Source organism: Anolis carolinensis, unplaced genomic scaffold (genome assembly GCF_035594765.1).
Source record: "Anolis carolinensis isolate JA03-04 unplaced genomic scaffold, rAnoCar3.1.pri scaffold_17, whole genome shotgun sequence".
Classification (NCBI taxonomy): Eukaryota; Metazoa; Chordata; class Lepidosauria; order Squamata; family Dactyloidae; genus Anolis; species Anolis carolinensis.
In genome coordinates this window covers 778,990-801,088 of record NW_026943827.1, presented here as the reverse complement: position 1 = coordinate 801,088, position 22,099 = coordinate 778,990, and the positions used below count along the sequence as shown (strand labels likewise).

Below are 22,099 nucleotides of genomic sequence, written 5' to 3'. Positions count from 1 at the left end.
ATTCTCTATCCTTGGCTTTGCCGTTTCTAAACCACGCATGCGCCAAAAATCCCTATCCATAGCATAATAGTAAAAAAACACAAACCCGAACAGTATCATACTACGCATGCGCGGAAACGGGACCGTTGTGAAGGCGGGGACGGCGAAAGCGGGATCCTTGGGAAGGCTGTGGCACTGCGCGTGCGCGTTTGGTGTGTGGGCGGGGTTATTGTGAAGGCAGGGACCATTGTGAAGAGGCTGTGACACTGCGCATGCGCGTTAGTTGTGAAGGCGGGGACTACGTTTCCCGTCGTGCTTCACGCGGGGAATCCTGAGGAGAAGGAGGAAGGAGGCGATCAAGACACGCGTCTCCGGGTCGGAGGGTCGCGCGGGGCCGCGGGGATGATGGCGACGCGGGTCGAGGCCGGGCCCGCCTTCGCCGCCGGGCTGGGGTCCGCCCCGCGCAGAGAGAGGGCCCGGTGCGGACACGCGTCGCTTGCGGGTCAGGGGTCCCCACGTGACGGGCCCCAAACACGCCTCTCAAGGGCCCTGTCTCTCTCTTCTCTTCTCCAGGGCCTGCAGGCGGGGAAGGAAGCACAAGATGGGCGGGAAGGAGCCCGAAGGGTGAGGAAACCACGTTATTACTTAATATTTAAAATTACACGTATTTATATATTATTAAATTGAATGTAATATATTAAATACTATACAATATATAATAAATATGTAATGTAATACTGTATTTGATAATATTTAATATACAACAAAACAAAAATAATGTATAAATATGATAATATAATAATACACATATTTATATACTATTTAATGTTATATACAATTAATCTAACATAATATAAATAATATATCAATATATATTACACATTTGTATATTATTAAATTTAATGCAATATATTAAATACTATATAATACATAATAAAACATTTAATGTAATGCTGTATTTAATAATATTTAATGTAATATTTAATATATAACAAAACAAAAATAATGTATAAATATATAATAATACACAAATTTATATACTATTTAATGTTATATACAATTAATCTAACATAATATAATATAAAAATATATCAATATATATTACACATATTTGTATATTATTAAATTTAATGCAATATATTAAATACTATACAATATATAATAAAATATTTAATGTAATACTGTATTTGATAATATTTAATGTAATACCATGTTTTCCCGAAAATAAGACAGTGCCTTATATTATTTTTTGCTCTCAAAGACGTGCTAGGTCTTCTTTTCAGGGGATGTCTTATTTTTCCATGAAGAAGAATTCACTTTTATTGTTGAACAAAAAAAATGAACATTTATTATATACCGTACAGTAGATATCATCACAAACCAGCATAACCAGGTAAACTGTAAATCCTATCAAGAATTTCTTGTTACTACCATTATTTTCACGTACAGCAATCTATGGTACATACATTTACCAAGCCTGCATGCTCTGGTGTTCTGTTTGGTGGGCATGCTTCCAAACAAAAACTTTGCTAGGTCTTACTTTCAGGGGAGGCCTTATATTTAGCAATTCAGCAAAATCTCTACTAGGTCTTATTTTCTGGGGATGTCTTATTTTAGGGGAAACAGGGTATTTAATATATAACATAAAATAATGTATAAATATGATAATATAATAATACACACATTTATATACTATTCAATATAATATATAATTAATTTAACATAATATAAAATATATCAATATATTACACATATTTGTATACTATTTAACATAATAATATAATGTATAATATAAATATATTAATATATATTAATATTTGTTTAATATTTAATATAATATATAACATATCATACAATATATAATACAATATATTATAAATAATAAATATATATTAGATATTTATATATTTGTATATATTTTACAGATATTATATATATAAAGAATATATCAATATATATTACAGATATATATATATTGTATATTATTATATTTAATACAATATATTAAAAACTGTATAATATATAATAAAATATTTAGTATTTATATGTTTATATAGCAGAACAAAAATAATGTTTAAATATGATAGATATATAATAATACATATATTTATTTACTATTTAATATAATATATAATCTAATATAATATAAAGAATATATAAATATATTACAAATATTTGTATATTATTTAACAATATATAATATTTAATATAATGTATAATATAAATAATAAAATATATTAAAATATATTATAAATAATATATAAACATTATATTACAGATATTAATATGATATTTGTATATATGTATACATTTGTATATACAGTAGAGTCTCACTTATCCAACATAAACGGACCGGCAGAATGTTGGATAAGCGAATATGTTGGATAATAAGGAGAGATTAAGAAAAAGCCTATTAAACATCAAAATAGGTTATGATTTTACAAATTAAGCACCAAAACATCATGATATACAAGAAATTTGACAGAAAAAGTAGTTCAATAGGCAGTAATGTTATGTTTTAATTACTGTATTTACTAATTTAGCACCAAAATATGATCTATTGAAAACATTGACTACAAAAATGGGTTGGATAATCCAGAACGTTGGATAAGTGAGACTCTACTGTATATTGTGGGATCCCTGGGGGCACAGTGTGTTAAAGCGCTGAGCTGCTGAACTTTGTTCAAAGGTCCCCGGTTCAAATCCCTGGAGCGGAATGAGTGCCCACTGTTAGCCCCAGCTCCTGCCAACCTAGTAGTTCGAAAACATGCAAATATGAGTAGATCAATAGGTACCGCTCCAGCGGGAAGGTAACGGCGCTCCACGCAGTCATGCCAGCGGCCACATGACCTTGGAGGTGTCTACGGACAACTTCGGCTTAGAAATTGAGATGAGCACCAACCCCCAGAGTCGGTCACAACTGGACTTAACGTCAGGGGAAACCTTTACCTACCGTGTTTCCCCGAAAATAAGACAGTGTCTTATATTAATTTTTTCTCCCAAAGATGCACTAGGTCTCATTTTCAGGGGATGTCTTATTTTTCCATGAAGAAGAATTCACATTTATTGTTGAACAAAAAAATGAACATTTATGTTATACTGTACAGTAGTTGTCATCACAAACCAACATAACCAGACAAACTGAATCCTGTCAAGAATTTCTTGTTACTACCGTTATTTCCATATACAACTAGTATCTATATATATAAAAGAGTGATGGCATCACGGCAATTCACAAAACAACAAAAGTACAGGCCCCCCAACCTGAAAATTTGACAACGCAACCCATCATCCACGCCTCAAGGTTGATACAACAAAAAGAAAAGAAAAATAAAGTCCTAATTAGAGGGAGAGCAATAATTTTTTTTATCCAATTGCTGCCAGTTTAGAGGGCTAATCTCTGCCCACTTGGTTGCCTAGCAACCAAGGGACAGCCAGGTTTCAGTTAGGGGACAGGCAGATTTAGGCCTCACTTAGGCCTCTTCCACAGATTATCTAATTTGCACTGGATTATATTTCAGTGTAGACTCAAGGCCCTTCAACACAGCTATATAACCCATTTATAATCTTATATCATCTGCCTTGCACTGGATTATCTTGACTCCACACTACCATATAATCCACTTCAGTGTGCATTTTATACAGCTGTGAAGAAGCAGCCTCATATAATCCAGTTCTGAGCAGATAATATAAGATTAGAAATATACAGTAGAGTCTCACTTATCCAACGTAAACAGGCCGGCAGGATGTGAATATGTTGGATAATAAGAAGGGATTCAGGAAAAGCCAATTAAACATCAAATTAGGTAATCGTTATACAAATTAAGCACCAAAACATCATGTTATACAACAAATTTGACAGAAAAAGTAGTTCCATGCGCAGTAATGCTATGTAGTATTTACAGTAGAGTCTCACTTATCCAACACTGGCTTATCCAACGTTCTGGATTATCCAACGCATTTTTGTAGTCAATGCTTTCAATATATCGTGATATTTTGGTGCTAAATTCATAAATCCAGTAATTTCTACATAGAATTACTGCGTATTGAACTATTTTTTCTTCCAAATTTGTTGTCTAACATGATGTTTTGGTCCTTAATTTGTGAAATCATAACTTAATTTGATGTTTAATAGGCTTATCCTTAATCCCTCCTTATTATCCAACATATTCGCTTATCCAACATTCTGCCGGCCCGTTTATGTTGGATAAGTGAGACTCTACTGTACTGTATTTACAAATTTACCACTAAAATATCACAAGGAATTTAAAACACTGACTACAAAAACATTGATTATGAATAGGCAGACTGCGTTGGATAATCCAGAACATTGTATAAGCGAATGTTGGATAAGTGAGATTCTTCTTTAATATGAAATAATTACTGGGATAGAATAATGCAGAACAATATAATTTCTAAAACCAAGACAGTAAATAAACATGGGAATTCCACACAGGAAACAATCAGGGCCAGCTAACACCTCCCAACAAAGTATTCCCATCATCAAAGTCTGGAAAATCCTCTGTTTTCTCAGGGCCACAGACAGTAGAAGCACATAAAATATCGCAAACAACACCACTCTGAAAACAAGGGAATTCCAGACAGGAAACAATCAGGGCCAGCTAACACCTCCCAACAAAAAATTCACTCAGGGAGGAAACAGCCAGGCTTTAAAGCTGCAAGGCTATTACATCCTAATCATTTTTCCTAATTGCAGCATTCATACTTGCCTCCAACAAACAAAAAAAACCAATCAGAAATATTGTATATTCACAACCTTTGGGAAATAATATCCCCTGATGGCGCAGCGTGTTAAAGCGCTGAGCTGCTGAACTTCTGGACCGAAAGACCACAGGTTTGAATTGGGGGAGCGGAGAGAGCCCCCACTGTTAGCTCCAGCTTCTGCCAACCCAGAAGTTCAAAAACATGCAAATGTGAGTGCATCAATAGGTACTGCTCCGGCGGGAAGGTAACGCTGCTCCATGTAGTCATCCCACATGACCTTGGAGGAGTCTACGGACAACGGCGGCTCTTCGGCTTAGAAATGGAGATGAGCACCAACCCCCAGAGTCAGACACGACTGGACTTAATGTCTGGGGAAAACCTTTACCCTTGACCTTAACTACCACCAATTCCTCAATACTTTATTTCCCAGACCACCAGACTTCGCCACAGCAACGCGTGGCCGGGCACAGCTAGTCTATATATAAAAGGGTAATGAAATTTCGGCCTAGGACAAAACAACAAAACTGCACATCCCAGAAACACTAAACTTGGCAGCACAACCCCTCATCCATGCCTCTACGTTCATGCAACAAAAAGAAAAGAAAAATAAAGTCCTAATTAGAGGGAGAGGAATAATTGTTTTTAGCCAATTGCTGCCAGTTAGAAGGCTAAGCTCCGCCCACTTGGTCTCCTAGCAACCTACTCAGCCCAGGGGACAGGCAGAGTTAGGCCTCACTTAGACCTCTTCCACACTGCCTATAAGATACAGATTATCTGATTTTAGCTGGATTATATGGCAGTGCAGACTCAAGGTCCTTCCACACAGCTATATAACCCATTTATAATCTTATATTATCTGCTTTGAACTGGATTATCTTGTCTCCACACTGCCAGATAATCCACTTCAGTGTGCATTTTATACAGCTGTGTAGAAGGGGCCTCATATAATCCAGTTCTAAGCAGATAATATAAGATACTTTATTTCCCATACCACCATACTTCGCCACAGCAACGCGTGGCCGGGCACAGCTAGTGTACATATATTAATCCTGCATGCTATGGTGTTTTGTTTGGTAGGCGCCAGGCATGCTTCGAAACAAAAACCTTTCCTAGGTCTTACTTTCAGGGGAGGCCTTATATTTAGCAATTCAGCAAAACCTCTACTAGGTCTTATTTTTTGGGGATGTCTTATTTTAGGGGAAACAGGGTATGTATATTGTATATTATATGTATATATATTATTCATGTCCGTCATGTTTTTACATATAATCAAAGATTTCATATATTTAATATATTTGTATATTATTACAGATTATATATATTGTATCTATAAAATTATTATATATAATTTGTATCTTTAAAATGTATATTACACTTATTTATATATTTAACATATTTGTATTTATTTAAGATTTTATATATAATACACTCATAGGCTGTGAATTATTACAATATTTATATATATCTACCAATATATATACACACACAAACACACAAATATATGTGTATTTATACATATTATTTATAATATTTTATATATATTATTAAATATATATTATATTTAATATATTTATTTAATATTTATATATATATATAGTAAACTCATAGGCTGTGCATTATTACAATATACATGTGTGTGTGTGTGTGTGTGTGTGTGTGTGTATATATATATATATATATATATATATTACACTCAAAGTTTGTGTATTATTATAATATAATAATATTGGTATATTATTATAGATAATTTATATAGATATTAGCTGTGCCCGGCCACACGTTGCTGTGGCGTTGTCTGGTGGTGTTGGTGAGAACTTGTTGAGGTAGTGGTGGTATTGAATGTCTGTTGTATGGTTGTCTTTATGTTGAGTATGCATTTGGTTGTTTGTGTACTGTGAAAGTGGTGAGGGTAGAGGGGGGGTCTATGTCCCTGTGTAGTATTGTATAGTATTTACACGTTGTCCATGTGTTGTGAATGCTTGGATTGTGTCCTGCTGCATAGTAGAAAGGGTTGGACTGGATAGCCCTTTGGGGTCTCTCCAAACTCTTGGAGTCTATGCTGCTATTATTATTATTATTATAATTATCATCATCATCTTCATCTTCATCATCATTATTATGTAGAGGCTGGATGGCCATCTGTCAGGAGTGCTTGGATTGTGTCCTGCATGGTAGAAGGAAGTTGATCTGGATGATTTTTAGGGGTCACTCCAAACCTTAGGACTGTATAATGATGATGCTATTATTATTATTATTATTATCAACACAACGACGTTGTATGGCACAGCAAACAAGATAGACATGCTGGATTTCGTTTCGCAAAACCACAAGTCGAACACTTCCCAAGTGTCTAGGACTGTGTGATGTATTTTCTGATGATGTGTGCAGATCCCAGTAGGGTGGCCTTTTGCAGTTGGCAGATGGTGATTTTGTTATTGTTAGTAGTAGTAGTAGTAGTATTAGTAGTAGTATTACTAGTAGTATGGGCGGCCATCTGTTTGGAGTGCTTGGATTGTGTCCATGGCAGAATTGGGTTGGATTGGATTACCACAGTAATTATTTCATATTACAGTAGAATCTCACTTATCCAACATTCGCTTATCCAGTGTTCTGGATTATCCAATGCAGTCTACCTTTTAGTAGTCAATGTTTTTGTAGTCAATGTTTTAAATTCATTGTGATATTTTGGTGCTAAATTTGTAAATACAGTAATTACTACATAGCATTACTGCGCATGGAACTACTTTTTGTATAATTTGTTGTATAACATGATGTTTGGTGCTTAATTTGTATAATCATTACCTAATTTGATGTTTAATAGGCTTTTTCTGAATCCCTTCTTATTATCCAACATATTCACTTATCTAACGTCCTGCCGGCCTGTTTATGTTGGATAAGTGAGACTCTACCGTACATTTATAATTTTACTAGCTGTGCCCGGCCACGCGTTGCTGTGGCTTAGTCTGGTGGTGTTGGTCAGTCTACATTAGGTTGTATTTATGCTGTGACCTCCACTCTTCTTTATACTCACATTAGTAGCAGTATTTGAAGTCTGTTACCTTCTTCAATTTTTGTGTTGATTGATAATTGCTTGAGATCCCTGTCGTCTTTGGTTTGTTGTTAATCGTGATGTCTGATTCTGCTGAGTGCGATTTATATCATATTGTGGTACAATAGTCTTTTTTTTGTTTTACTTGTGTAGGTGTTTATTATTATTGTTGTTGTGGTCATGAAGGCTGGATAAGTTAGATGCTACTGTATTGTTTTTTGGAGGCCCAGTGTAGCACTGACTGGCCTCTCAGCCTGAGTGCCTGGCTGCTTCTTGCCTGTGATGGTGTTGATTCTTATTGTTATTGTTGTCATTGTTATTATTGTAATTGTTTTTTTGGAGGCCAAGTGTGAATGTAGGGATTGGGGAGGTGGATGAGCACTGAATGGCCTTGTAGACTCAGTGCATGGCTGATTCTTGCCTGTGTAGGTGTTTATTTTTAGTGGGTGAGTGGATGGATAGATGAGTGGATGGATAGATAGAGTGGGTGCTCTCCTTGTTTCCTTTATTCCTATGCTGTTCCCTTTCTCTGCTCCGAATCTGAACTCGCTGATAAGAACACACTGGTCAGAAATGAGGGTAAATATAACCGGATCAATGGTCTTTCTCTCCTTTTTGCTCTTGGCCTTCTGGGCAGAGAGAGAGGGCTCTTGTCCTTGGCGTTCCTTCGCTTCCCTCCCTCCCTCCTTTGTTCTATCCATCCCAGCCTTTCCTGCCTGCAGAGCCATGGAACTGGGTCAGTGGGTTGGATGGTGGGGAAAGGGAGAAGGAAGAGGCCTCTAATTGAAATGCATGGACTCCATGCCATGCGGTGCTGAAATTTGTAGTTTGCATCCAGTCCAACCCCTTTCTTTCTTTCTGTCATGGAGGAAGAACCCACCCAAACCTCTCAGTCAGATGGCCATCTGGTTTAGTTGTGTTGTTATAGTCACGATGCATTGTTGTGAGTTTTATGGGTCCGGATTGTGGTTTTGTGGTGTGATTGTGTTGTTACAACTGGGAGGCAAGGCTTTTGCGTTGTGTTGCCAAGTTTCGTATTTACGGGGCGTTTAGTTGTGTTGTTATAGTCACGATGCGTTGTGAGTTTTGTGGGCCCAGTATGGTTTTGTGGTGTGATTGTGTTGTTACACCTGGGAGGCAAGGCTTTTGTGTTGTGTTGCCAAGTTTTGTATTTCTAGGGCGTTTAGATGTGTTGTTATAGTCATGATGTGTTGTTGTGAGTTTTGTGGGTCCGGATTGTGGTTTTGTGGTGTGGTTCTGTTGTTGTAACCGGGAGGCAAGGCTTTTGCATTGTATTGCCAAGTTTCGTATTTCTGGGATGTTTAGTTTTATTGTTATAGTCACTGCCCCCACAACTTTATCCTTATATATATATAGATATTATCTGTTTAGAACTGGATTATATGAAGGGTTCACAGCTGTATAAAATGCACACTGAAGTGGATTATATGGCAGTGTGGAGTCAAGATAATCCAGTGCCAAGCAGTGTTAGAATAAGATTCTAAATGGGTCATATAATCCAGTGCAAATTAGATAATCTGTGGAAGAGTCCTATGTGAGGCCTAACTGTGCCTGTCCCCTGGGCTGAGTAGGTTGCTAGGAGACCAAGTGGGTGGAACTTAGCCTTGTAACTGGCAGCAATTGGATAAAAACAATTATTCCTCTCTCTCTAATTAGGACTTTATTTTTCTTTTCTTTTTGTTGTATCAACCTAGAGCTGTGGATGATGGGTTGTGTTGTCAAATTTCGAGGTTGGGGGGCCTGTAGTTTTGTTGTTGATGATGATGATAATAATAATAATAATAATAATAATAATAATAATAATAATAATAATAATAGAAGCATAGAATCCAAGAGTTTGGAGAGACCCCAAAGGGCCATCCAGCCCAACCCTTTCTACTATGCAGCAGGACACAATCCAAGCATTCACAACACATGGACAACGTATAAATACTATACAATACTACACAGGGACATAGACCCCCTCTACCCTCACCACTTTCACAGTACACAAACAACCAAATGCATAGTAAACATAAAGACAACCATACAGCAGACATTCAATACCACCACTACCTCAACAAGTTCTCACCAACACCACCACACAACGCCACAGCAACGCGTGGCCGGGCACAGCTAGTTACAGTTAAGTCTCACTTATCCAAGCTTCTGGATTATCCAAGCCATTTTTGTAGTCGATGTTTTCAATATATCGTGATATTTTGGTGCTAAATTCGTAAATACAGTAATTACAACATAACATTACTGCGTATTGAACTATTTTTTCTGTCAAATTTGTTGTATAACATGATGTTTTGGTGCTTAATTTGTAAAATCATAACCTAATTTGATGTTTAATGGGCTTTTCCTAAATCCCTCCTTATTATCCAAGATATTCGCTTATCCAAGCTTCTGCCAGCCCATTTAGCTTGGATAAGTGAGACTCTACTGTATTACATATTATTACTATATTAATCTATTATCTCCACCTGGGCCTATTGTTGTTGTTTTGTTTGTGTGTTTGTTTACTTGTTTACCCCCCCCCCCCCCGTCCTGTCCCGTCCGGCAGGGTCCCCCTCCCCAAGAAGCGGATGACGGAGGAGGAGGCGGGCCCATTCTTGATTGGCGGCCCGAGCCCCCTTCCCGCCCTGCCCCCCGCGGACCCGCCCACTTCCTGTGAGTCCGTCGAGATGGAGGAAATGGCGACCGTGAGGCGGCTCAGGGAGATCGAGGAGCGGTGAGACCACCTTTCCCAGAAGGCCTTTCTTTCCCTGGGGCGGGCTGGGAGTCGTAGGCCTGGCGGTCCAAGGCCCAGTCGGCTTCGTGTTGGCCATTTTGGATATCTATAGAGTCCATTGTCTTCTATGGAATCCATTGGAGGGTGAAGGGTTGGTGGCCATTTTGAATTCTTTCTATAGAGTCCAATGGAGTATGAAGGGATGGTGGCCATTTTGGATATCTTACAAAGATGGTGGCCATTTTGGACCTCTTCCATAGAGTCCAATGGAGTGTGAGGCCAAGGGAGCGGCCATTTTGGATCTATTCTAGAGTCCAATAGAGTTTGAGGTGAAAGGTGTGGCCATTTTGAATATCAGAGGAAAAGGTGGCCAATTTTGACCTCTATTGGAAAGTCCATTGGAGTGTGAAGGGATGGTAGCCATTTTGGATCTCTTCTATAGAGTACAATGGAGTGTGAGGCCAAGGGAGCAGCCATTTTGGGTCTCTTCCATAGAGTCCATTGGCGTGTGAGACTAATGTAAGGCCAAGTGAGTGGCCAATGGATTGTGAGGTGAAGGGAGTGGCCATTTTGGATCTGGATGAGTGTGAGGCAAAGAGGGTGGCCATTTAGAATGCCCTTTTGAGAGAAAGGTAGCCATTTTGGACCTCTATTGGAAAGTATTAGTGTGTGAAGACATGGCAGCCATTTTCGATTTTTTCCATAGAGTCCAATGGCACTTGAGGCGAAGGAAGCAGCCATTTTAGATCTCTATAGGTATGAGGCAAAGAGGGTGACCAGTTTGAATGTCTTTTTGAGGGAAAGGCAGCCATTTTGGACCTCTTCTATAGAGTCCAATTTAGTGTGAGGCCAAGGGAGCGGCCATTTTGGATCTCTATAAGCGTGTGAGGCGAAGAGGGCGTCCTTTTTTAATATCTCTTTGAGGGAAAGGCGGCCATATTGGAAAGTGTGAAGGGACGGCGGCCATTTTATATCTCTTTTATAGTCCTATCTGCTTGCTCACTTCTGGTGTCTCCTTCCTATCAGAATCATTGATGATGAAGACGATGAAGACGACAACAGCAATGCGAGGCAGGATGGCGTGGGTGGCGGCCATGTTGGCCTGCCCAGGCTGGTGATGTCGGAGGCCCTGAAGGACGGGCTCAGGCAGCGGACGGACTTCGGCCACGAGGGAGGCGGCCTCACCAAAAGGATCCTCGAGTCCATGTGAGTGAGAGTGAGTGAGGGCAGCCGCCATTTTGGAAGCATGGTGTAGGCCTTGTTTATTGGGTAAAGGTGGCCATTTTGGATCTACTTTTAATGGGAAATCATAGAGAAAGGCCTCTATTGTATTGGGAGAAACAGCAGCCATTTTGGATTTCTTCTATAGAGTCCAATGGAGTCTGGGGCAAAGGGGGCGGCCATTTTGGGTCTCTTCTATAGAGGCCAATAGTGTGTGTGAAGGCATGGTGGCCATTTTGAATTTGTTCTGTTGAGTCCATTGGAGTCTAAAGGGATGGCGGCCATTTTGGATCTCTTCCATAGAGTCCAAAGGAGTGTGAGGCGAAGGGGGCGGCCATTTTGTACCAATTCGTGAGGGGAATACAATGGGGAAAGGCGGCCCTTTTGGATCACTTCTATAGAGTCCATTGGAATGTGAAGGGGTGGTGGCCATTTTGGAATTCTGTAAGAATATGAAGCGAAAGGGCAGCCATTTTGAATCAGTTCTTGAGGAAAAATAATGGGGAATGGTGTCCATTTTGAATGTCTTCTATATGTCTCCGTTGGAGTGTGAAGGGGTGGTGGCCATTTTGGAATTATGTAAGTGTGAGGTGAAGGGGCTGGCCATTTTGAATCAGTTCTTGAGAGAAATACAATGGGGAAAGGCGGCAATTTTGGATCACTTCTATAGAGTCCATTGGTAGTGTGAAGGGATGGTGGCCATTTTGAGTCTTTTCTGAGTATGGGGTGGTCATTTTGGATCTCTTCTTGGTGGGAAAGTAATGAGTAACATCCGCCATTTTGACCCTGATCTTGGGAATACAGTGGGGAAAGGCAGCCATTTTGGATTTCTTCTCAAGAGACCCAAAATGGCCACATTTCCTCATTGGAGTGTGAAGGGATGGCAGCCATTTTGAATCCATTTTCTGAGGGGAAAAAACAGTGGGCAGCCATTTTGGAATCCCTTCTTGATGGGAAAGTCATGAATTAATGCCCACCATTTTGGATTCCCTTCCCTGAATTTAAAGTAATGGGGGAATGGTGGCCATTTTGGATTGCTAGATGAATATGAGGTGAAAGGGCTGGCCATTTTGAATCAGTTCTTGAGGTAAATAATGGGGAATGGTGGCCATTTTTAATGTCTTCTACAGAGTCCATTGGAGTGTGAAGGGATGGCGGCCATTTTGGGATTCTGTAAGAATGTGAGGTGAAGGGGCCGGCAATTTTGAATTTGTTCTTGAGGGGAATACAGTGGGGAAAGGTGGCCATTTTGGATCTCTTCTATAGAGTCCATTGTAGTGTGAGGTTATGGCGGCCATTTTGGAATCCCTTCTTCCAAGGGGATCGGCAGCCATTTTGAGTCCGGTTTTCTCCTCCCCAGGAGCCGCCCGTCAATGGAGCTGGTCCTGTGGAAGCCCCTCCCCTCTGCCATCTTGAAGAAGGCCTCCTCCTCCGCCTCCTCGTCGCTTCCTCTTCTCTTCGGGAACGCCGACCCTGCAGCGGAGGAAGAGATGGAGCTCTGAAGGAAGTGGGAGGCAAGAAAGGACACTTCCTGTTTGTATATATATGATAAAACACACATGTACATATGTATTTGTATATAAGTGTATATAAAATAGATACTATATATAATTAAAAAATTGGATTTCAGCCTCGATTGCGTCACAATTTATTCATTAATGGCAAATATACGATTTCAAAAATCTTTACAACCGTCGCCATTCTAATTAGAAATTCCTCGAACCCTCATTATTATGGCAATTATAATAATTACAATATCATTATTTTATTTACATCGTTGCTTATACTTTTACGTTGGCAAATCCGGGAACGAAATACTGGGAAACGGCTGTGGCGGCGGCCATTTTGGATTCCTCTCCCAAGGGGAAAACAATATGGGAAGGCGGCCATTTTGGATTCCTTTTCTGAGGGAAATGGCGGACATTCTGAATCCTTCTGAGGGAAAAGCAATGTGGAAAGGCAGCCATTTTGGATTCCTTTTCTGAGGGAAAAGCAATGCACAAAGGCGGCCATTTTGGAAATCTTTATTGACGGGAAAACGGTGAAATGTCTATGGAGGATGGCCATTTTGGATTTCTTTCTGAGGGGAATGGAGGCTATTTTTGATTCGTCTTCCGAGGGAAAAGCAATGCAGAAAGGCGGCCAGTTTGGAATCCTCTACTGGAAAACAACAAAATGTACAGCGGTCATTTCGGATTCCTTCCCTGAGGGAAGTGGAGACAAAGTTTAATGAGGACGGCCATTTTGGAATCCCTTCTCTGAGGGAAAGGCTTCCCTCATGACGTAGGCCTCGCTCTTTATTTACTGGGGAACGGGGCCATTTTGAATCCCTTTCCATGAGGGGAAGGTGGTCATTTTGGTATCCTGTCTGAGGAGAAAATAACGAGGAAAGACAGTCATTTCCAATCCCCTTTCTGGGGCAGGGGAGGGCAGTCATTTTGGAACCCCTTCTGAGGAGAAAGTAAGAAGGAAAGGTGGCCATTGTGAATCCCCTTTCCGGGGGGAAAACGGCGGCCATTTTGGAATCCCTTCTTCTGGGGGGAACGGCGGCCATATTGTAATCCCGAAGAGAAAATAATGAAGAATGGTGGCCACTGTGAACCGCCTTTCTGAGGGGAAAACGGCGGCCATTTTGGGATCCCTTTCCTGAGGGGAAAACAACAGCCATTTTGGAACACCTTCTGAGGAGAAAATAATGAGGAATGGCGGCCATTTTGGAACCCTTTCTGTGGGGAAAAGCGGCCATTTTGGAACCCCTTCCAAGGGCGGCCATTTTGAGCCCTCCTATTCTGAGGGGAAGGTGGCCATTTTGGGATCCCTTTCCTGAGGGGAAAACAGTGGCCATTTTGGAATCCCTTTCTGAGAGGAGAAGGGTGGCCATTTTGAGTCCTTCAGACGGAGATGAGCTGAGGGAAGAGCTCCCAGGCGGTGGCGAAGTCTGTGAAGGGAGACGAGGAGGAGCCCTCCAAGTCGGACTCCGCATCACTTCCTGTTGCTTCCAGGAAGCTCGTTGACAGGAGCTCGGCCTCTTCCTCCTCCCGCTTCATCATTGTTGTCGCCATCATCCTCATCATCATCTCGTCCTCGGCCTCCATCTCGAAGAAGGAGGAGAGCGGGGAGGGGAGCGGGAACCCGGCCTCCTCGTCCTCCCGCTTCATGGTGGTCGCCACCACGTCCTCGTCCTCGTCGGGGAGGGGCTTGGTGTACTGGTGGTCATTGTCGGAGCGGGCAGCGGAGGGGGGTCCATCAGGGGCCTCCAGGCCGCGTTCTGGGGACCCCACAGCAGGAAGAGCGGGGCCCCGTACGGCACAAAATGGCCGCCCCCCAACGCCGCCATGCAGGAGGACTTCCTCTTCCTGTTCTTCTCCTTCCTGTTCCAGGAGGAAGAGCGCCGGGTCCAGGCCCTCCAGCAGGCCCAGCAGAACGCCAGGCTGGCAAGGAAAAAATAATAGTAATTATATAATTATAATAATATATTATTTTTTAATTAAGGAGGGATTAAGGAAATGCCTATTAGACATCAAATTAGGTTATGATTTTACAAATTAAGTACCAAAACATGTTATACCACAAAATTGACAGAAAAAGTAGTTCATTACACAGTAATGCTATGTAGAAATTACTGTATTTATGAACTTGGCACCAAAATATCACGATGTATTGAAAACATCGTTGGATGGACAAAAAAGCGTTGGATAATCCAGAACGTTGGATAAGCGAGTGTTGGATAAGTATAATACAACCATATTTTAAATATTGTTATAATTTTATATAATTTTATATAATTTCTATTATGATATAGTATTAATATTAGTAATATAAGTATAATACAACCATAATAATTTATATATTTTATATAATTACTACAATTATTACAATATACTATTAATAATGTAAGTATAATATAGTACGATACTATAATAGTTTAAATATTATATAATTACTTTTATAGTATATTAATACAATATTAATATACTATAATACGAATATACTATAATAATTTTAATATTTATATACTTATTACTATTATAATTATAATATTTTATCATTGTATTATGCATAATATTACAACATATTAATATAATAATATTGTTGATAATATTACTGTTATAGCTTATTTCACCATTACATTATTTATGTTATATTATTATTATATGAATAATGGTATTGGAATATAATATGACATTTCCACGAATTTTATATAATACAGTAATTTAATAGTAATAAATAATTGTAATAATAAATTTAATAATATAAAATAATAAACAGAATAGATATTAATATATGAAAGATAAAATAATATGCAATACCGTAAGAATTGTATATTATAATAAAAAATAGCAATAATAGTAATTAAACTTAACCAAGCTTCACTTATTCAAGGTTCTGTATTATCCAAGGCAGTCTGCCTTTTAGTAGTCAATGTTTTTGTAATCAATGTTGCAATGTTTTAGTGCTAAATTTGTAAATACTAATTACTACATAACATTACTGAGTATTGAACTACTTTTCCTGTCAATTTGTTGGAAAATATGATGTTTTGGTGCTTAACTTAATTTTTTGTTTAATAGGCTTTTTTCTTCATCCCTCCTTATTATCCAAGATTTTCGCTTATCCAAGGTTCTACCGGCCCGTTTATATTGGATAAGCGAGACTCTACTGTATAAGTTTAATATGTAGTAGAATTGTATATAATACAGTAATAGTAATATATATATATTATTTAGTTACATAATAATAATAATAATAATAAAACTTTATTTATACCCCGCCACCATCTCCCCAACGGGGACTCGGGGCGGCTTACATGGGGCCATGCCCAGACACCATACAATATAACAAAATAAAACAACATATCATAACACAATATAACAGTGCAAAAATAATCATATACATTACAGCACAAATCAGAGAAAACAGTAAAAAACAGGGCGGGCCACATGAACACTTAATTAAAAACTCGGGAGAGAGAGACATAGGAATAGGGGGAAACAGGGAAATAAAATGGTGGAGCAGTCTAAAGGATAAAAACCAAGGGGAATGGCCAGAGCAATATATTACATTTACTCCCCAAAGGCACATCGGAAAAGCCATGTTTTTAGATCTTTCTTAAAGGCTAACAAGGTGGGGGCTTGCCTAATCTCAGTGGGCAATGAATTCCATAGTCGGGGGGCCACAGCAGAAAAAGCCCTCTCCCTCGTTCCCACAAGACGGGCCTGGGACAGAGGCAGTGGCGAAAGGAAGGCCTCCCCGGATGAACGAAGGGAACGAGCAGGTTTATGGTAGGAGATACGGTCCCTAAGGTAGGTGGGTCCCAAACCGTCTTACATAACAATAATAAATGTAAGAATTCTATATTATAATACAAAAATGTAATAGTACTGTACATACATTTTATAATATATAATACAGTAATAGTAATATATATAAAAATTTAATTGCAATATAACAAATAATATAGTTAGATAATACAATAATTTAATAGTAATATATAATAGATATATGTAATGCAGTTATAATTGTATATTATAATACACCAATTCAATAGTAATATATAGCAATAATCCGAATGCCAGTCTCACCTCAGCGCCTGAATCACCCATAATTGTATCCAAGGGAGGAGGAGGAGGAGGAGGGGTGGAGTGTCCCTGGGGAGGTCGGGTGTCCCCCGGTGCTGGGCCTGTCCCTTCTGCAGAGGAACACTTAGGCCAAGTGCTGCGGACTCAGCCGGCCCAGCCGGGGATGAAGCCCCGCCCCCTTCCCCCTCCTCCTTGATGGACGCGGCCACGATGGCCCCGCCCCTTGCTGCTCCCGATGGGTGTAGCCCTGCTAGGCGGAGGCGGAGCTCCTGGTTCTCGGCGGCCAATCCCTGCGCCTCCTCCCTCAGCAGGCGGTTCTCCTCCGACAGGCGCTGGTTCTGCAGGAAGTAGAATCAAATAATCATAATATAGCATAATAGATAAACAAGAAGATGATCATAGCAATATTAAATATAATAAAAATATAATATATATTATTAAAAATAATATATTAATATATTAAATATATAACATAAAATATATAATAAAATAATATACAATGACATGATCATATGTAATATAATATAATTAAATAAATATAATAATATAATAGTAGATATAATAAAATATATAAACTATAAATATATAAATAGATACAATATACAATGGCATAATATGTAATACTAGCTGTGCCTGGCCACGCGTTGCTGTGGCGAAGTCTGGTGGTATGGGAAATAAAGTATTGAGGAACTGGTAGTAGTTAAGGTAAAGGGTAAAGGTTTTACCTTACATTAAGTCCATTATAAATGGGTAATTTAGCTGTATGGAAGGGCCTTGAGTCTACACTGCCATGTAATCCAGTTAAAATCAGATAATCTATATTTTATAGGCAGTGTGGAAGAGGCCTAAGTGAGACCTAACTCTGCCTGTCCCCTGGGCTGAGTGGGTTGCTAGGAGACCAAGTGGGCAGAGCTTAGCCTTCTAACTGGCAGCAATTGGATAAAAACAATTATTCCTCTCCCTCTAATTAGGACTTTATTTTTCTTTTCTTTTTGTTGTATCAACCTAGAGGCATGGATGAGGGGTTGTGCTGCCAAGTTTAGTGTTTCTGGGATGTGTAGTTTTGTTGTTTTGTCCTAGGCCGAAATTTCATTACCCTTTTATATATATAGATAATAATATAATTAAACAAATATAATATAGTAAGGGCACTCAGGATGGCTTACAAATATAAAACAGACATAAACAATTACAATAACATTTTAATTCAATTTAAAATTAAGTTGCATTAATACATTCATAAAATACACATATAAATATACATAGATGTGGGCGAAACGTCAGGAGAGAATACTTCTACAACATGGCCATACAGCCCGGAAAACATACAACAACCCTGTGATCCCGGCCATGAAAGCCTTCAACAACAACATATACATTACTTATTTATTTATTTATTTTAGTATATAACATTATATATTATTATAATAATATATCATTACATGTGTTAGATTGCTATTTTTACGTTTTTATTCTATTTTAGTATCTTAATATATTATATTAATATATTTATTACCCATACCACATTTTATAAAATTTAGGTTTATATATATATATATATATATATGTATCCTGATATGCAATATTAATATATAATAAAATATAATAACAATAATAATAATCTCACTTGTGCTTCCATATATCCTATAATGCAATAGTATTAATATATAATAAAATATAATAGAATAAAATATACTAATATAACATTAATAATAACAAATAATTATAATAACAATAATCTCACCTGTGCTTCCAGCTTGATGGCCTGGCGCTCCAGCTCTCCCATCCGGGCCTTCTTGCGGTCACGGGCGCTTTGGGCCGCCACTCGGTTCTTCAGCTTCCTGAAATATATATATATATATATATAGTAAATGATAATCAAGATTCCAGGAAGGGGAAGCAGCTCCTTCCTGGTTTGCACAATAATGCAAGCATGGCCACCCGGAAGGGACTTCCTGCCAACGTGGCTCTGGGCAGAAGGATATATACGATATAATACTATATAATAGTAATAATAATAGGCTCTTTTATATCACATTATTAATACATATTTGTGTTTTTAGACTAATAAAATTATAATGTAACAATACCACAAATAAAATATAACATAAATACTAAAACATATAAATATTATAGTTTATATTACTTATAACATTAACATAATATGATAATTGAATGTAATAAAAGATAACAAATGTGTCACCTTTTGAGGGCCTTTTTATACTACATTATTATATAATAATAATGACTTTTATATCACAACAATAATATTTAATTTGGTTCTTTTAAAATAATAAAAAATATTATGTACTAATACAACAAATAAAATATAATATAATATTGAAATATATAAATATTATAATGTATATTACTTATAACATTAATAATAATAAATGTAATCAAATACAACATATGTGTCACCTTTTGAGGGCTTTTTATACTACAGTATTATATAATAATAATAATAATAATAAGCTAACAAAATAATAACATTAATATAATATAATAATAATACATCTAACATGTATATATTGAGGGCTTTTATACAGTATATAATAATGATGATGATAATAATAATAACAATAAAAATAAATAATTATAATACAAGAATTGCATAATATAGAAACAATAAAAATAATAAATAAAATAACCATGTATAATAATATGAAATACAGAAATAATATAATAGGAACAACATAGTATAAGACAGAAACAAGAAAATATACTGGTCATAAAATAATAGAATAAAAATATAGTAATGACATAAAATATAGAAATGATAATATATAATAATAACAGTAACAAAATAATATAATCAAATATATAAAAATGACATAATGAAGAAACAACAAAAATAATACATAAAATAAAGTAACATAATCATATATAATAATATGAAATACAAAAATAATGTAATAGGAATGACACAAGAAACTATACTGGTCATAAAATAATAGTATAAGAATGTAGTAATGACATAAAATATTGAAATGAAATAATATATAATAACAAAAATAGGGTACTAATATATATAATAGTGTGTAATAATAAAACATTATAATATATAATAATATAGTACGGACATAATATCATACCAAATAACATAATAAAATACTATTTAATATAGGTATTAACATATAATAATACACAAATAGTAACAATAATATTATACTAAACAATATGGACCTGCTTAAGATAATAATTTAATAATTCAATACACATAATATAATATAGTACTGACAATAAAATATCAATTAATATAGTGATAATACAACAAAAATGTAATATAATATAATTTAATATACATAATAAATAATATTAATAATGTAAATTATATAATAAATACGATGCTGTAATAATATAATAATATGGTACTGACATAAGATAGTGATGACACAATTATTTAATATATGTAATACTATATATTAATAATGTAATTAATAAATAATAATGTAAGGCGTGGGCGGACCTGCGGAGGGCCTTCTCCTCTGGGCTGAGGTGCGCGAGGCGCTGCCTCTTCCTCGGCGGCTGCGAAGGCGACGGCGACGGAGGCAAGGCCGGAGAAGCCTCGGCCTCGATTGCGGGCCTGCCCAGGAGGGCGTTGGGCAGGAGCAGCAGCCGCGGAGGCGCCGAGGGCACGGGCACCATCCTTCCCCTTCGCCGTCCCGCTCGCGAATGACGCCCCTCAGCCCCACGCGGCGCGCCCATTGGCTCCCCGGACCGTGACGTCACTCCCTCCGCGGCATCCTATTGGCCGGCGCGGTCCAGAGGCGGAGGAAGCTTTCCCGGCGGTTGCGTCAGGCCGGCTTTGCTGGCTGCCACGTTGGCCGCGCATGCGCACAAGGACGGACCGAGGGCGTCGTTTTGACCCCGCCCCTTTCTGCGTACGTCATAACCGTATCTTGAGAACGGAGAGGGGGCGTGGCTTATTCCGTATCCACGCCCCTTTCTCCTCACACGCCGTAACAATATATTAAGGCGCGAGAGGGAGCGTGGCTCATTCTGTAGGCCTACGCCGTGGTCCCGCCCCTTTCCTCCCACATCACACGATCTTGGGATTTGAGAGAGGGCGTGGCCTATTCCGTAGTCCCCGCCCCTTCATTTACATCATAATAACCCTCTATTGAGAACATAGGGGGCGAGGCCTATTCCATAGCCCCGCCTCCTGTACGTTGAATTCCAAGTCACTATTATGTTACAGTATTTCCATTGCGGGGCGCGGCCTATTCCGTGGCCCCGCCCATTTTTAAAAGTCAACACCAACCTATTGAGAGGGGTCTGTTCCGTACGTCAGTACGTCAGTACCGCCAACCTATTCCGTAGCTCCGCCCATTTACCGCCGTATTCCTATGAGGGGAAAGAGGGGGCGTGCCTCTAGTGTAGCTTCGCCCCTTTCCTCACACGTCACCACAACCAACCTATTGAGAGTTTAATCCGTAGCTCCGCCCTTCTGCCGCCGCATTCTTATGAGGGAAGAGAGGGCGTGCCTATTGCGTAGCTCCGCCCCTTTCCTGCGTCACCACCACCAACCTATTCCTATGAGGGGAGAGGGGGCGTGCCTATAGTGTAGCTCCGCCCGTTTCCTCATACGTCACCAAGATATTAAGAGTTTATTCCGTAGCTCCACCCATCTGCCGTCGCATTCCTGAGCGGAGAGGAGGCGTGCCTATTGCGTAGCCCCGCCCCTTTCCTACGTCACCACCAACTATTCCTCTGAGGGGAAAGAGGGGGCGTGCCTATTGCGTAGCTCCGCCCCTTTCCTCCACGTCACCTATCGAGGGAGTCTATTCGTCTGAGGGGAAGGAGGCG

The 22,099-nt window shown here is 38.6% G+C and overlaps 3 protein-coding genes across 3 annotated transcripts in view; 2 read left to right on the top strand and 1 right to left on the bottom strand.

The window, feature by feature from the left end:
* The window catches only part of LOC134294564 (uncharacterized), a 406,638-nt gene that overhangs the window by 9,814 nt on the left and 374,725 nt on the right, over positions 1-22,099 (top strand). The window lies entirely within an intron of this gene.
* Positions 245-13,340, top strand: LOC103282888 (coiled-coil domain-containing protein 117). The gene is made up of 5 exons (XM_062966175.1): positions 245-458; positions 553-603; positions 10,323-10,490; positions 11,517-11,696; positions 13,072-13,340. Exons 1-5 carry the CDS (start codon positions 382-384, stop codon positions 13,211-13,213), a joined length of 618 nt encoding a protein of 205 aa, XP_062822245.1. The 5' UTR covers positions 245-381; the 3' UTR covers positions 13,214-13,340.
* On the bottom strand, positions 14,733-21,089 carry LOC134292339 (X-box-binding protein 1-like). The gene is made up of 4 exons (XM_062966167.1): positions 20,760-21,089; positions 19,035-19,131; positions 17,294-17,628; positions 14,733-15,142 (listed from the first exon to the last, which is right to left on the bottom strand). The coding sequence occupies exons 1-4, from the start codon at positions 20,996-20,998 to the stop codon at positions 14,866-14,868; spliced, it is 948 nt and encodes a 315-aa protein (XP_062822237.1). The 5' UTR covers positions 20,999-21,089; the 3' UTR covers positions 14,733-14,865.